The following is a 14301-nucleotide window of genomic DNA, read 5'->3' as shown; positions in this document are numbered from 1 at the left end:
GATTTCTGTAAGGATTAAATGAGATCTGTTTGCAAATCATAGGAAACAGTAAGTCTCCAATCATTCCTAGTAATGATAATTTTTAAGAAGAAGTAGGGAGAGTGGGAAGAGAGAGAGAAGGAAGAAGATTCCCTGAAAAACAAGACAACCTGAAAAAGTAAAGAAAAATGTCCTTGGATGCTAACAATCTCTATTAGAGATATAAATTTCTTACATTTATCATTTTTCAGTTGTCCATCAAAATGTTTTTTAATGCTCTTAAGTATTTTCTATACAATGTCCATATTAGCACAGTGACACACAGCACGTTTTTCCCATTTTATTGCCTTCCTTTACATTTTAGAGGCACTTCAAAGTTTTAAATAATTAAATCTATCTATTTTTCCTTTTTGATATCTCTGGTTTGTGTTATACTTACAAGGCATTCTCCAATCTATGACAATATAGGGATCTGACAATATTTTCTTCTGATACCTTTATACTTAGTTTCTTCATATTTGACTCTTTAATTCATTTGTAATTTATTTATGTACATGTGAGGAAATTATACAACTTTCTTATACAAATTGTAAAACAAATATTCTAAACCTGTTTATTGAATATGTGTATACTTTCCTGATTTAAACTGACATTTTGATAGCAAATATTTATAAAAGTTTGGGCTTATATCTTCTCGACATTTCTATTTTTTAATATTTCTTGGCTAATATCTACTTTCTGTTTCTTAAATTCATATTTCCCTTGGGTTTGTTGTTGTTGTTGTTTGTTGTATGTATGTGTGTATTTCAATAACATCAGTTGCTCATATTTATATACCTATATTTCTGATCACTTTTTTATGTGGCTTACTTTCCTGTACTATTATGTTCATACCTCCATATACTTTATGGTTTGTTTTGTGAGTTTAAAATATTTCATTTCTTATTACATAGGTACTATGCTTCACATACACAGAATCTTTTTCTAAATATCCTATCAAGTGTACTCTTTTTAAAATTCATCTATCTTGGCCTCTTTCTACATGAATAATATGTTGTTAAAACACACTAAATAACATCATACTATGGATTTATATAATTTATGACACAAATTATAGACATTTTATGTAATCTATTGGCTGTTGCTAGCATTTGGATTAATTCCAAATTTTTTAATAGCAGGAAACACTGCGATAAATATTCTTTTCTATATTTGTCTCATTATCTTCTTAGAAAAAATTAATTGTTCAGTCAAAACATATGTGTTTTTTAAGGCCTTTGATTCATATTGCCAAAACACCTCCCGAGGCTTTGCAACATTTAGACACCTAGAGAGCTATAAAATCAGAAAAAATGCTTTAGGAAAGCAAACAAACAAACAAAAAAGATGTAATGCAATTTTTTTAAACAAAATAGTCAGTCATCTAAAGTATTACCTGAGGGCGAACCATTTTACCTGCTGCAATTTTTCTCTCCTCGTTGATCAAGTTAATAATTTTTTTATTAACAAGTGGTGCATTTGCACCCTCAATCTTTGCAATAATTTTGCCATTCTACAAAGGAAAAGAAAGCATGAAGAAAACTTTCATTTTCAGGATAAGTCAAAAATTAGTATTTCAACTAAACTAAGTAAACCCACTCTGACCCACACCTCCACCAATACTTTCTTAACAACTGAAATTTGCCATTTTAAAATATGATATAAGTGATGTGAAAGTATGTCTTGATTGGGTAAACTACACTCTTTGAGTTCCACCTGCACTTGTCTGTCCTCCAATGACCAAAGACAGGCCATCCCTGCATTATATTTTAATGGTCCTTTGTAGGCCTACCAATATTATCCTCCCTAATTATCTCCAACATTATATTGCTTTTACCTATATTACAGCACATATTTACTAAATGCTTGTTTACTAGCACTATACTAGGTATGATGTTATGGAATAATAGTTTTACCTATTACTACCTGACCTACTAATATCTGACCTAGTTATATTACAACACACACACACATGAAATAACAATGACAGGCACCATCAAAAGAGGAACAAAGAACTTGGAGCATCTATAAGAATTGGATCCTTATCAAATTGATCACAGAAGGTATTTATCAATAACAGGAAATGATTCTTGGTGTAAAATATGAAGTATGGGCAAGAGATACCTAGGAAAAAAAGGAGAAGAAAGAACATTCTAGGCAAAAGGAATAGAGATCAAAGTGTCTAAAGCCCAGAAGGGAATATGTCAAATGAGAAGGCCAGCCAAGAAATTGAGGGGTGACAGCTCTGAGATGAAGCTCACAGCCATGAAGAGCCAGACCCCGGCAGAGCCTCGTGGTCATGGAAGGATGCACACTTTATCCTCACTGCACTGAGAAACCTTTAAAATACTTAAACGGGCAGTGACCACAATTAAAACTGTTGTTTGTTAAGAACATTTCACCTATCATGTGGAGAAAGGATTAGAGGAGAATCAGAAGATATACAAATTAGAAGCTATTGTAGAATTGAAATGAGGGAAGGTTGCAGAGTCTCCGACAGTGGTGATGAGATGGAAAGAATGAAAAGGAAGAGATGAGTGTGAGGAAGTCTTGGGTGGTCAAAGTGACAGGTCCAGGTTCCAGTGTGGCTTGGGTATGATGTTAAAAAGAGAAGTTGCTAAGATAACTTTACAGTTCTCGCTCGAGAAACTAGATAAATTAAAAGGTTATTCACCAGAAGAGACAACGCTAGAAAACCATGTTTTCTGGGAGAGGGAGGATTGAATCAGTTCATTGTGAGATGTTCTTGAGACAACCAAGAAGAAATGTCAAGCCACCAGTTAGATAAACAGGTCTGGAGCTCAAGAAGAGGATTTAGCTGAAAATGTAAATTCCAGTCATTGATATATGAGGTGACAACTGAAACTCTGTAGAGGAGATTTTCTAAGAAAGGTACATGACCTGATAAAGTCTATATTTAACTCTTGAATAAAGAAGGATGAATCTGCAAAAAAGATGAAGAGGGGGTAGCATCTAGGAAGGCAAAAGAAAAACCAGGTCACAAAAGGAAGCAAATTTTTCAAAAAGAAAGATATGGCCACTGTATTCAATATACTTGAGAGGTAGAGTATGATGAAGGCCTAAGAGCATTTGGTATATTTAGCAATAAGCTGGTAACAGGATACATTAGCAATAGAAAAATTTGGTGGAATAATAAGACATAAGTTAGATTAAATGGGTATGGAGTTAATGGGATGAGGAGAAATGGAGTAAAAATAAATTTAAAAATCTTCTGATAAATTTAGCTGAGAACTAAAAGAGAGAGAGAAGTAGAAGTTAGAGAGGGACATGATAGAAAAAGAAGTATTCTATTTTAAAAGAAAAGAATTATATTCAAAGATGAAAGAGAAGAATCCGTCTGAGATTTAAATAAAATCTGACATTCTAATAACCATTTCCCACTGAAAGGAACTTTCCAGCAATTCTGTGAACTTTCTAATGTCCCTTGAAAAAGCCCTTCTTGATGGAATTTGCTGAAATAAATTTGTGGTCAGCTAAGAATGCTGACCAGTACAAAGGGCCATTGTGGAACTATTTGAACAAATAAACTGGTGTGGGAGAGCGGTTTTGTGATTACAGTTGAGACTCTTTTTTTCTTTTTTTAAAATATATTTTATTGATTATGCCATTACAGTTGTTCTATTTCCCCCCTTCATTCCCCTCTACCTTGCACACCCCTCCCCCACCATTCCCCTCTTTAGTTTATGACCACGTGTCTCAAGTTCTTTAGATTCTGTATTTCCCATACTATTCTTGCCCTCCCCCTATCTATTTTCTACCTACTGTCTGTGCTACTTATTTTCTATACCTTCTCCCACCTTCTCCCCCCTTCTCCTCCTCCCACTCCCCTGTTGCTAACCCTCCATGAGATCTTCATTTCTATGGTTCTGCTCCTGATCTAGCTGTCCTCTTAGTTTGCTTTTGTTTTAGGTGTGGTTGTTGATAACTGTGAGTTTGCTCTCATTTCACTGTTCGTCTTTTATCTTCTTTTTCTTAGATAAGTCCCTTTAACATTTCATATAATAAGGGCTTGGTGATGATGAACTTCTTGAATTTGATCTTATCTGAGAAGCACTTTATCTGCCCTTCCATTCTAAATGAAAGCTTTGCCGGTTGTAGGTTATTGGATTTCATGACTTGGAGTACTTCTTTCTAGCCCCTTCTTGCCTGTAAGGTGTCTTTTGAGAAATCAGCTGACAGTCTGATGGGAACTCCTTTGTAGGTGACTGTCCCCTTATCTCTTGCTGCTTCTAGGATTCCCTCCTTCATTTTAATCTTGGCTAATATAATGATGTTGTGCCTTGGTGTGTTCCTTCTTGGGTTCAACTTCTTTGGGACTCTCTGAGCTTCCTGGATTTCCTGGAAGTCTATTGCCTTTACCAGATTGGGAAAGTTCTCTTTTATTATTTGCTCAAATAAGTTTTTCACTTGTGGCTGTTCCTCTTCCCCTTCTGGTACTCCTATAATTTGGATGTTGGAATGTTTAAAGATGTCCTGGAGGTTCCTAAGCCTCTCCTCATTTTTTTTGAATTCTTGTCTTTTCATTCTTTTCTGTTTGGTCATTTTTTTCTTCCTTTTGGTCCACTCCCTTGATTTGAGTCCCAGTTTCCTTTCCATCACTATTGGTTTGCTGTGTGTTTGCCTTCATTTCAGTTAGTTTAGCCTTCATTTGTTCCTCTAATTTCTGACTAAAATTAACCAGTTCTGTGAGCATCCTGAGCACCAGTGTTTTGAACTGTGAATTTGATAGGTTGCCAATTTCTTGGTTGTTTAGAGTTGTCAGCTCCAGGGGTTTGAGTTCTTCTTGAGCCATGTTTTGTTCTGTTTGAGCCTGTTACACATGAGGAGGGGAACCTCAGATGTTCACCAGAATGGGGCCACCCAGGTCGCTGATTTGTGATGCTGTATGTGAGGGCGGGGTCAGAGAGGGAGCAGTAGCAGTCCCCTCTGCTGCTTCCCACCACTGGGACCTGCGTGGTCTGTCTCATTGCTGGCTCCTTCGCTGGTTTATCTGCGCACGTGAATTTGTGACCGCAGTCAGCCTGCCACCTTGCTCTTTCACTGGGTCTGCCCATCACAACCCCACACCTGGGATCCGCTCTCAGCTGCCTGTGCCCACCTGGGGTGGGGGGTGGTCTTTTTTGCCTGAACCCACTCTGCTGCTGGCTCTGCCCCTCTTACCAGTCTGGCTGAATGGCTCGTTGTTGTCGGACTTTCGTATAGTTCAATTTTCTGTGGTTTGACTGCATTTTTTGTTGCTAAAACTTTGTTGTTTTTAAACTTGGTTGTGCGAGAGGGCGCAATGTTTCCACTTATGCCTCCATCTTGGTGAAATACCTCTTTTTTTCTTTTTTAAATTATTTTATTGTTGTTCAATTACAGTTGTCTGTATTTTCTCCCCACCCCTCCCCCAACCTCTCCAGACCCAGCTCCCTCCCTTGCTTTCACTCTCCCCCTTGGTTTGGCCATGTGTCCTTTGTAGTAGTTCCTGACTGATTGAGACGCTTAATGATTACAGGTAAGGAATATGAGAGATAACAAAGTCAGAGGCATAAAGCACAGGAGTGATTGGGTGAGGTACACTGCAAAAAAATTTCATTAAAAATTAGGCGGCCAAGAATTAAGAGTCCAGGATTTTGGGTTGGTTGTCAGTGTAAAGTCCTAGGGTGATGGCAAGACTTGGTGTGAAAGGAAAACTTTAAGGCACATGCAAAGTCTTCAGTCATCTACACAACTGATCCAAAGGCCAGTGAATGACAGAAATAAGGTGAAGGAGGAGGAGTCAAATAGAGTAGACCTCCAACAAACAAAGAAAAGAAAGTTATTGTAGTAACAAGTAAAGAAACATCAAGTCTACATCTGGCCTCAGGAAAGAATCTGAGAAAATAGTCACCATTTCTGGGCAGCAGAGGAAATGTCCTATGTAAGGATGCAGACTTAAGGAAAGTCAGGAAAGTGGAACAAAAGTTCAGGGCCAAGGGTAAAGCTTCAGAAGTCTGATAACTACTTATAACAATTCCAGATGTCACACAGTAAAAGGGTTTGAGAGATGGGGGAGTACTAGAGAAATGGGCCAGGAAAAAATATTTCGAATTTTGGGATGAAGCATGCGTGGAGGGGTGGTCTTATAATTTGGGCATTGATTGCACATAAAAGAAAATTGACTGGATGGTCCAGTTGAGAAGGGTGGACAAGAGTCTACTGATCAGACCTGACTAAATTGGCAGGATGATGGTCATCCCAGAGCTTTAGACTGTATATGGTGGTTCACCTACCCAGTCTTTTTTCCTCACTCCCATACTCCTAACTGTTCCTGCTGCTGCAGTCTCCTCATTGTCCCATGAGTCTAAGTCCATTTCTACTTCGTGCAGTTACTCATTCTGGTTCCAGGCCAGGGGTCAGCAAACTAGGACCCAACACAGGGCCAGTATTCTGGGAAAGCTAAAAATACTTAGCTAGCTGACCCCTCATCTAACTCATCAAATCCTACATATCCAGATCGACAATACAATTTTTAATTCAATTAACACAGTAATTTAGTTCCTTGAAATAACTGTAAGAGTAGTACTTAACAGAAGGAAAAAGTTATATCCAGAAGTATTTTTACTATCAAAAATGACAACTGAAATGTCTGGCAGCACAGGAACAGTCCAGGCCTTCTCTGAGAAGCCTTTCCGTAGGATCCCAGTTCTCCAGCTTTCTGTGGAGCAGCTATACTCTGTCACACAACTTAGCATTTAACTGTATATTTGCCTTTTACAAAAAAAGCACTTATTATGGTTTTCTGATGGTTAAAGCTGTTGTGTTCATTACAGAATAGTTGGAAAACATTGGTAAGTATAAAGAAGAAAACTGAAATTATGCAATCTTCCTCCATACATAGAAAACTAATGACATTTTGGTGATTACACAGTCTTCATTCCATTTATTTGTAAATGCAGAGAGAAAAGTGATAGATATTACTAAATGGTGATCATATAGCTACTTCCTTGATTGGTATATGTGAATATCTGTAAGCAATTCTCTCCTACTGCATATCTAAGAAATTTCTGGTTTTTCACTTCTTTAAGTAATAATTCATCATTTAAATGTCTGATTATTTCCTTCAGAAAGGTAAATACACCTTGTTTTTCTTTTCCCAAATCAGCTTAGTATGTGGTAGTCTAATTACTCAATCCATTATTAGCTCTTAGAAGTCATGTTATAAAATATATTAATAGATAAGCAAAGATAAAATAAAAAATCTGCAATTAGTATCATCAAAAAAAAGTTCTGTGGTAATTTTACCATGCTACCTGCTCTTTAACTGTAAATTGGAATCTGATAATACATTTGAGACAATAAATATTATACTTACAACACTAAAAAGAAAAATAGGTTCACATTTATCTCTAAATGGCTGCAAAGTCACAATGTTGTCGGCCTCTGCCTGGAAAAACACATTAAACTTTCTCATGTTAATAAAGGAAACTATGTCCAAGTCATTAGACACGCTATGTACAAAAACACAGATACACATATAAATACTTACTCAACACTCCCTTAGTTGTTAGAGTTGTTTTAAGGATCAAATTGCAAACACTGGCCAGTCAGGCCCTGTGTCAGTCGGCCTCAGCCTGACTGCTGGCCGTTCACAGTTATGTACCACCCACCCACCCAAAAAGAGAACAAAGGGGGCTGAAAGAAACTATAATATTAAAGAACAGAAGGCAAAGATTATATTTAAAAGTAATTAGGTATCATCATTACAAAAATGTTTATATCATAATAAAGCACTAACAGGTAAAGCATTTAATATTGTAAAAGAACTACAGTAAATAATATTTACTGAATTTTTATATGTATAGGTATAATGTTATTAAAAGTCTTTTAAAAGGGCACATAATTGAAAAAATTATGTTGACCATTTAGCTTAGGGTTATTTCAATAATCCTAATCAACTTCATAGGCTTTAATTTTGGATTAAAATTACAAGTTCTGAAAGGTTCCCTTTCCTTGGCTAAGAAAAATATCCAGCAAAGGGTGCTACTCCATCGCTACAGTGGAGTTTGGAAACTATGAATTTTCTTCACCCTTTATGAGCAAGTCATATCATAAAACCAGGACCAAGCTATGTGACTATACATTGTTCAGTGTGCTCACATATAGCAAAAGGAAAACCATTCAAGGACAATGCACAAAATTTTATTTTGTTAAATTCAACAGATGCTAGTACTATAAATACAACATATTTTGGAGAGACTACCAGACTTCCCAGTGGGATCAACATAGTCATGGGACTAATGCCTCATGGCTATGGAGTTCTGTCTGGTCCAGGTACTACTGGGAGGACAATCATAAATATCAGGCCTGTATCCTCACAGCTGTGTGGCCTGTATCCTCACAGCTGTGTGGCCTGTATCCTGAGCTGTGCTGAGATGAGAGCCTAAGAATGTAAATGGCCTAATTTTTCTTCCACACCCACTTCGCAGCCTCCATCACCATTCCCTCCCCAAACATACCCCAGGTTTGTTTCTACTTAGATTCAACAAACAAGGAGGGATATGATATGGTGACTCTAGACCACCTGGAAACACAGCATCCAGTTCCATTACCTCACTGCCTAAGGACTTCTTCCTCACTTTCCTCTGCTCAAGTTCCTTTCCAGCTAGCCTGACAGGTAAATAGGGGAGCCTGCTTTGTTGTTAGCTTCTCCCCATTGACCCTCAGTTTGTTTTCAGACACTGGAATTTCCCCCGTGGTTCCTGGCCTATGAAACTGCACTCCTACCACAACCAGACAGCTGCTAGGATTCATGAGAATTTTCTAATAATGTTCGGTTATCTGTGATCCATTTGCCAGCTGTCAGATCCCCCTGATGCTACTACCTTTTAACTTCTCATGCCAACGTATTGTCTACTGCATGTGGCAATCCTGTTTAGGCCCCCATTCTCTGTCCTCTAAAATTAGCTTTTCGTCCCTGCCAAGGATCAAATTTAGAATCACATTCCAGCCTCATTCAGGTGGTTCTGACTCTTCAGAGTAAATAAAGCATCATTATGTAATGCTGCCTTTTAAACACTACAGGGCCCTTTTTTCATAAGGCAAAAATGATTCCATTTCATTAAAAATGTTTTTTTCTTTGTTGGTTCTTTAGTTTTTTCTTTGCCACCTACTGTCTTGAAGTGAAATAATATTAAGAGGTGAGTTTCTAAGCTTTATACTGCTTATTTGTAATGTAGAAGTAAGAAAAAAAGTCCTGTAAACAACATGTCTGCAGAAGGGGATGGAGGGACAAACACAAGTTAAGGTCAGTAAGGAATGTCATTCCCAATGTCTGGGTTGGAAGGGGTCATAGAAATCCTGAGAATATGCACGGGGTTGAGGTTTCATGTTTGCATCAGGAATTATGCACTTTAGGGATATGGAATAAAGATATGTAATCAGTTATCTGCTTCTGCATCTTAGGTCTAGCTGGTTTGGACATATTTTTGTCCAGTAGAAGTAGAATGTGAGCTACAGTTATACTTTTAAATTTTCTAGTAGCCACATTTAAAACCTAAAAGAAATGGTGGAACTAACATAATAATATATTTAATAATACAAATTTCTTATACAATAATATCCAAAATATGATCATTTTAACAGGTGATCAATGTCAACATTATTGAAATATTTCACATTCTTTTTACCATACTAAGTCTTCAAATCTCATGTTTATTTTATACTTAGAGTACATCTGAATTTATGGGTTAAATTTTAAGCATAAATAATCTCTAATTTGATTTCATAAAATTTACAGTAAAAAAGTAGATTCTGTTATCCAAGTTTCCCCAAACAACTTGAAAAGTTTTACAATAACCTAATTGAGTATATTTTCAAATTTAAATATGTTAATTAAAAATAAAAATTCAGTTCCTCTGTCACACTAGCCACATTTCAGTGCTCCAAAAACACTTGTGCCTAGTGTCCACCATATTAAATAACAAAGCTCTAAGTAGTTAATAACTTAATGTGGATAAATTGAATAACCAATACAATTAATTTCTTGTCACATTTGGTGACAAATAAGTAAGGGAAATCACTATGTGGTAAATACCCAGAGTCTAACCCAAAGTTGTTTAGTAACCAGCATTGGCAGCTGTTATTCTAAGAGACAAACTGCATATGGTCAGGTGAAAAGAAACAGGTCAATAGGCAGATATCCATTTTTATACTTTTCTAACATTCACAACCATGGTCAATAACCTCAATGCTATAGGAATAAAATGAAAATCACATTTGTTCTCGGATCAGAAAGAACTAAACATAGCAACACTACCATGTAAACAGTGTCCATTTTGAAGAGTTAACAATCCTTAGAGAGCATACTTCAGTACTTAAAATAGCAAGAAAACTATAGTTTAATAGAAATTAAATCCTTACTACAACAAAATGCAGAATTTCATCTTCGTTCAACTCATTTTTCAATTTTCTGAATAAAGTTTGCATTGCTTTGCAAGGTCCACACCAGGCTTGATAAACATCGATCACTAGAAGATGATGATATTTATGAAAGAACATAGTCAAAGATTCTAGAATAGCAGGAGCTATTGCCCCAGGGACAAAGGCAAAGTACATAGCAGGGCTCTATGCTGGAAGTAGGGAGCCACACTCTGTACTGGGGTGCTGTGAGGTGTCCTGGGCCAAACTACAGGGGATTGGACAAGGAGGGAGCCCCAGTACCTGTTAGGCCTTTGTTCTGCAACATCTCATCCCATAGGCTCTGACTATTGATGACTGCCTGCAAAAAGGAAGGCACTGTAAACGATCTTCAAGCTCTAATGCACCAAGTAAAGAATTATTGATACGTCATGCCCACCTGCAACTGGACTTCACGCTTTTTGCCTGCCATTTATCCACTATCACATGAAAAAGGGAAGCAAAATAGAAAATATTTCAGGTAAAGTTAAATAATGTTCTGTTTATACATTTAAGCAGCATCTTAATGTACCATAGAAATTTTCTTTCAATATCGGCTATGTGCTTCCCCCCTCTCTAAAAGAAGGGGGCCCTGATGTCCCTGAAGCGCTTTCCATGCTGTTTAAAAACCTACTTACTTACAACAGTCAAACTTCTTACTTTCCCAAGATTCCTGAAGCAAGCTAAGTATGTTAGGAGTTACAATTACTTGTTGGAATCTGCAAAAAGCCTTACACAAAACAGAGCCTCCTTTAAACTGGATTGGGATGTTCAAAGAATAGGAAGGAACCACCCCCACAGGATCAAAATCGGCCCTTTTGCTGAAGCTTGTGGTCTCTGTGGGATAAACTCCACCAAGTCTGAGTACCTGAATGTCCCGCAGGCAGAATCTCAGGGTGGCTGGGCTTCTGCTGCACTTTCTGCCTGCGCTAATCCCTGCAAACAGCTGGAAAAGGGACCCGGGTGGCCCGGGAAGGGGGCGGGAGCCAACGTTTCCAGCTAGTCCAGCAGCAGTTCAGGCCCTTCCGAGCCACGCCTCGTGCCTCGACCCACGCATTCAGACCCTGACAGCAGTTAGAGCGGTTGGCCCTTGGCCAGGAAAATCAAGCCCTCTTGTGCCCCTACCCTGAAGGGACTACAAAGACCTGTTTCCCGGTCTCCCTCAGCTGTCTCCTCTCTGTTTAGTTCCCTCCATGCAAGACAATAGGCGAAATGAGGTTTTTAAACATCACTCCTATTGATTGCAGAAAACTTGAATGTTAACGCTTTGAAACATAAACTTGATGAGATTTTGACTTGGGTCTTCCTATAATTGACTTCAAAGACAAGTGCACTATGAAATGTTATTTATAAGAAACTGCGATTGTATTTTATTAAAACAAAGCATTAATTATACATTCCAAGTAGCTTATGAGAGATGTTATTCCTGAAAAGATTTAATAGTATGTTTTCCTCCTTGCATATATTTGACATTATCTTTCAAGATTTGTTGGAAGTGGGTTTTTTTTGTACATTGCTCTGCCTCTTTTTCCTCCTAGCACGGCACTAGTTATAATATTTAATTATTTTCTTGGTTTATAGATTTATTGCCACCTGTTTCATTTGTATACTCACTCAACCTCTGTCTAAACATAATATGAATGAAGACCCAGAGAAGAAGAACTGATCTTTTTTCAAATTTACTGAATCTTTTCTTTGCCATTTCTCATGTGTTGAGTCCATCTAATTAATGCTTTACTTCAGTTATTTTGATTTTCAACTTTACAATACCATTTTTAATAGTATTTTCTGTTGAGATTTCCTATCTGATACATTCACTGATGTCATATTTTCATTAATTTAAAAAAGTTTTTTCTTTCTTTGAACATTTTTTTTCACAGTTGCTTTGAAATCTGTGCTAAATGTAACATTTAGGCACACTCAGAATCAATTTCCATTAATTGCCCTTTTTGATCCTGAGCAAAAGGTATACTTTTCTGTTTCTTTGTACACCTAGTAAATTTTAATCAAAACTGAGCATTATTGATAATATTGTCAACCTTGTAAAGACACTGAGTTCTCTTGTATTATTTTATTTTTTTCAAAGATTTCACTTATGTATTTTTAGAGAGGGGAAGGAAGGGAGAAAGAGAAGAGAAACATCAATATGCAGTTGCTTCTCACATGTCCCCTACTGGGGACCTGTCCAGCAAGTCAGGCATGTGCCCTGATTTGGAATTGAACCAGAGACTTTCTGGTTCACAGGCCAGCACTCAATCCACTGAGCCACACCAGCCATAGCTCTTGTATTATTTTAAACATTGCTATTTAATTGTTCTAGCAGGTGATTAACTTTCTAATGCAAAGTTAGAATACCCCATGATGTACAGCATCTAATAAAAAGATACAGATAAGTTGGGAGTCAATGATGAAGATATAATGTACACAGCAAGCATAGAAAGTTGACATGACTATATTAATATCAAATAAAGTGACTTCAGTACAAGAGTATTTTCACAGATAGACATTTCCTGATGATAAAAAGGTTTATCAAGAAGACAAATATTTTAATTGTATATACTTAACAACAGAGCTCAAAAATACATAGACCAAAAAAATTGCCTGAATTAAATGAAAGAATAGATGCATCCACCATGATGATTAGAGATTCTAACATCCCTTTCCCAATAAATGATAGAATAAGTATATACAAATCACTAAGCTTTTTGAAGATGTAAACAACTTTATCAATGATCTTGACCTGACATTTACTGACAGCTGCAAAATATACCTTCTCTTCAAGTGTAGTTGGAATATTTTCCACAATGAATCATATAGTAGGTCATTTTTACCCTGTGTTTTTAAAATATTTTATTTATTTATTTTTAGAGAGAGGGTAAGGGAGAAAGAGAGGGAGAGAAAAATCAATGTGTGATTGCCTCTCTCATGCCCCCTACTGGCCACCTGGCCCACAACTCAGACATATGCTCTGATTGGGAATTAAACTGGTGACTCTGGTTCACAGGCGGGAAGCTCAATCCACTGAGCCACACCAGCCAGGGCTATATAGTACATAATTTTAAAAAGCACAATAAATTTAAAAAATTGGAATCTTTCAGCATATTTTCTCTAATCACAATAGAAATAAACTAGAAATCAATAAAATATTTGGTAAATCATTAAACAACCGATAGTTAAGCAACACTCTATTAAATAATCCATGAATAAAGAAATCAAAATGGAAATTAGAATATATTTTTAATTAAATGATAATTAAAACACAACATATCAAAATTTGTTAGATGTTGGTAATTCACTGGTTAAAGAAAAACTATAATAATAAAGACATATTAGACAGGTTTTAAAATATATAATGCTTTAAGTTACAACTTAAGAACTACAAAAATGTATTAAAGTAAGGTGAGGAAAGAAAATAGAAAAGATTAGAAAAAATCATTTAAAGAGCAAACCAAAAATAAAATGATATTGACAAAATCAAAAGTTGTTTTTTTAAAGATCAGTAAAATTGATAAATTCAGAACAATAGTGATCAAGAAAAATAAACACCAATTTCCAGCATCACAAATAAAAGATGAGATGTCACTAGTGATCTCATGGCAATTAAAATGACAATAATAAAATATAACAACTTTATACTATCAATTTTTTTAAACTTAGCTGAAATAAAAATTCTTCAAAAACTGCAACTTGCTTTTTTAAATACAATTATTATAAAATATAAATGTTTTGTGCATTTAAATATATACAAATATACCAAAATATAGACATATCAGATTACAGCAGTTATTATATAGAGTGGTGACAAACAGGAGTATACAATAAGCCATAAATTATATCTGCAAT

General features: G+C 36.2%; 1 protein-coding gene across 1 annotated transcript in view; it reads right to left on the bottom strand.

Annotated features, from left to right (window-relative positions):
* The window catches only part of NME8 (NME/NM23 family member 8), a 60101-nt gene extending 48714 nt beyond the window's left edge, over nt 1-11387 (bottom strand). Inside the window, exons 1-6 of the mRNA XM_053655118.1 lie at nt 11327-11387; nt 10859-10898; nt 10723-10780; nt 10423-10529; nt 7376-7447; nt 1415-1531 (exon numbers count right to left, since the gene is read on the bottom strand). Of these exons, the coding sequence (XP_053511093.1) occupies nt 1415-1531; nt 7376-7447; nt 10423-10529; nt 10723-10780; nt 10859-10891 (387 nt within the window). The 5' untranslated portion in view covers nt 10892-10898; nt 11327-11387. The remainder of the gene's footprint in view (nt 1-1414; nt 1532-7375; nt 7448-10422; nt 10530-10722; nt 10781-10858; nt 10899-11326) is intronic.
* Nucleotides 11388-14301: the final 2914 nt, after the last annotated feature.

Source organism: Artibeus jamaicensis, unplaced genomic scaffold (assembly GCF_021234435.1).
Source record: "Artibeus jamaicensis isolate MK-2021 breed Jamaican fruit bat unplaced genomic scaffold, CSHL_Jam_final contig_924, whole genome shotgun sequence".
In the NCBI taxonomy this organism is placed as follows: domain Eukaryota; kingdom Metazoa; phylum Chordata; class Mammalia; order Chiroptera; family Phyllostomidae; genus Artibeus; species Artibeus jamaicensis.
The sequence above is the reverse complement of the archived record's forward strand: the minus strand, read 5'-3'. Positions and strand labels throughout refer to the sequence as shown.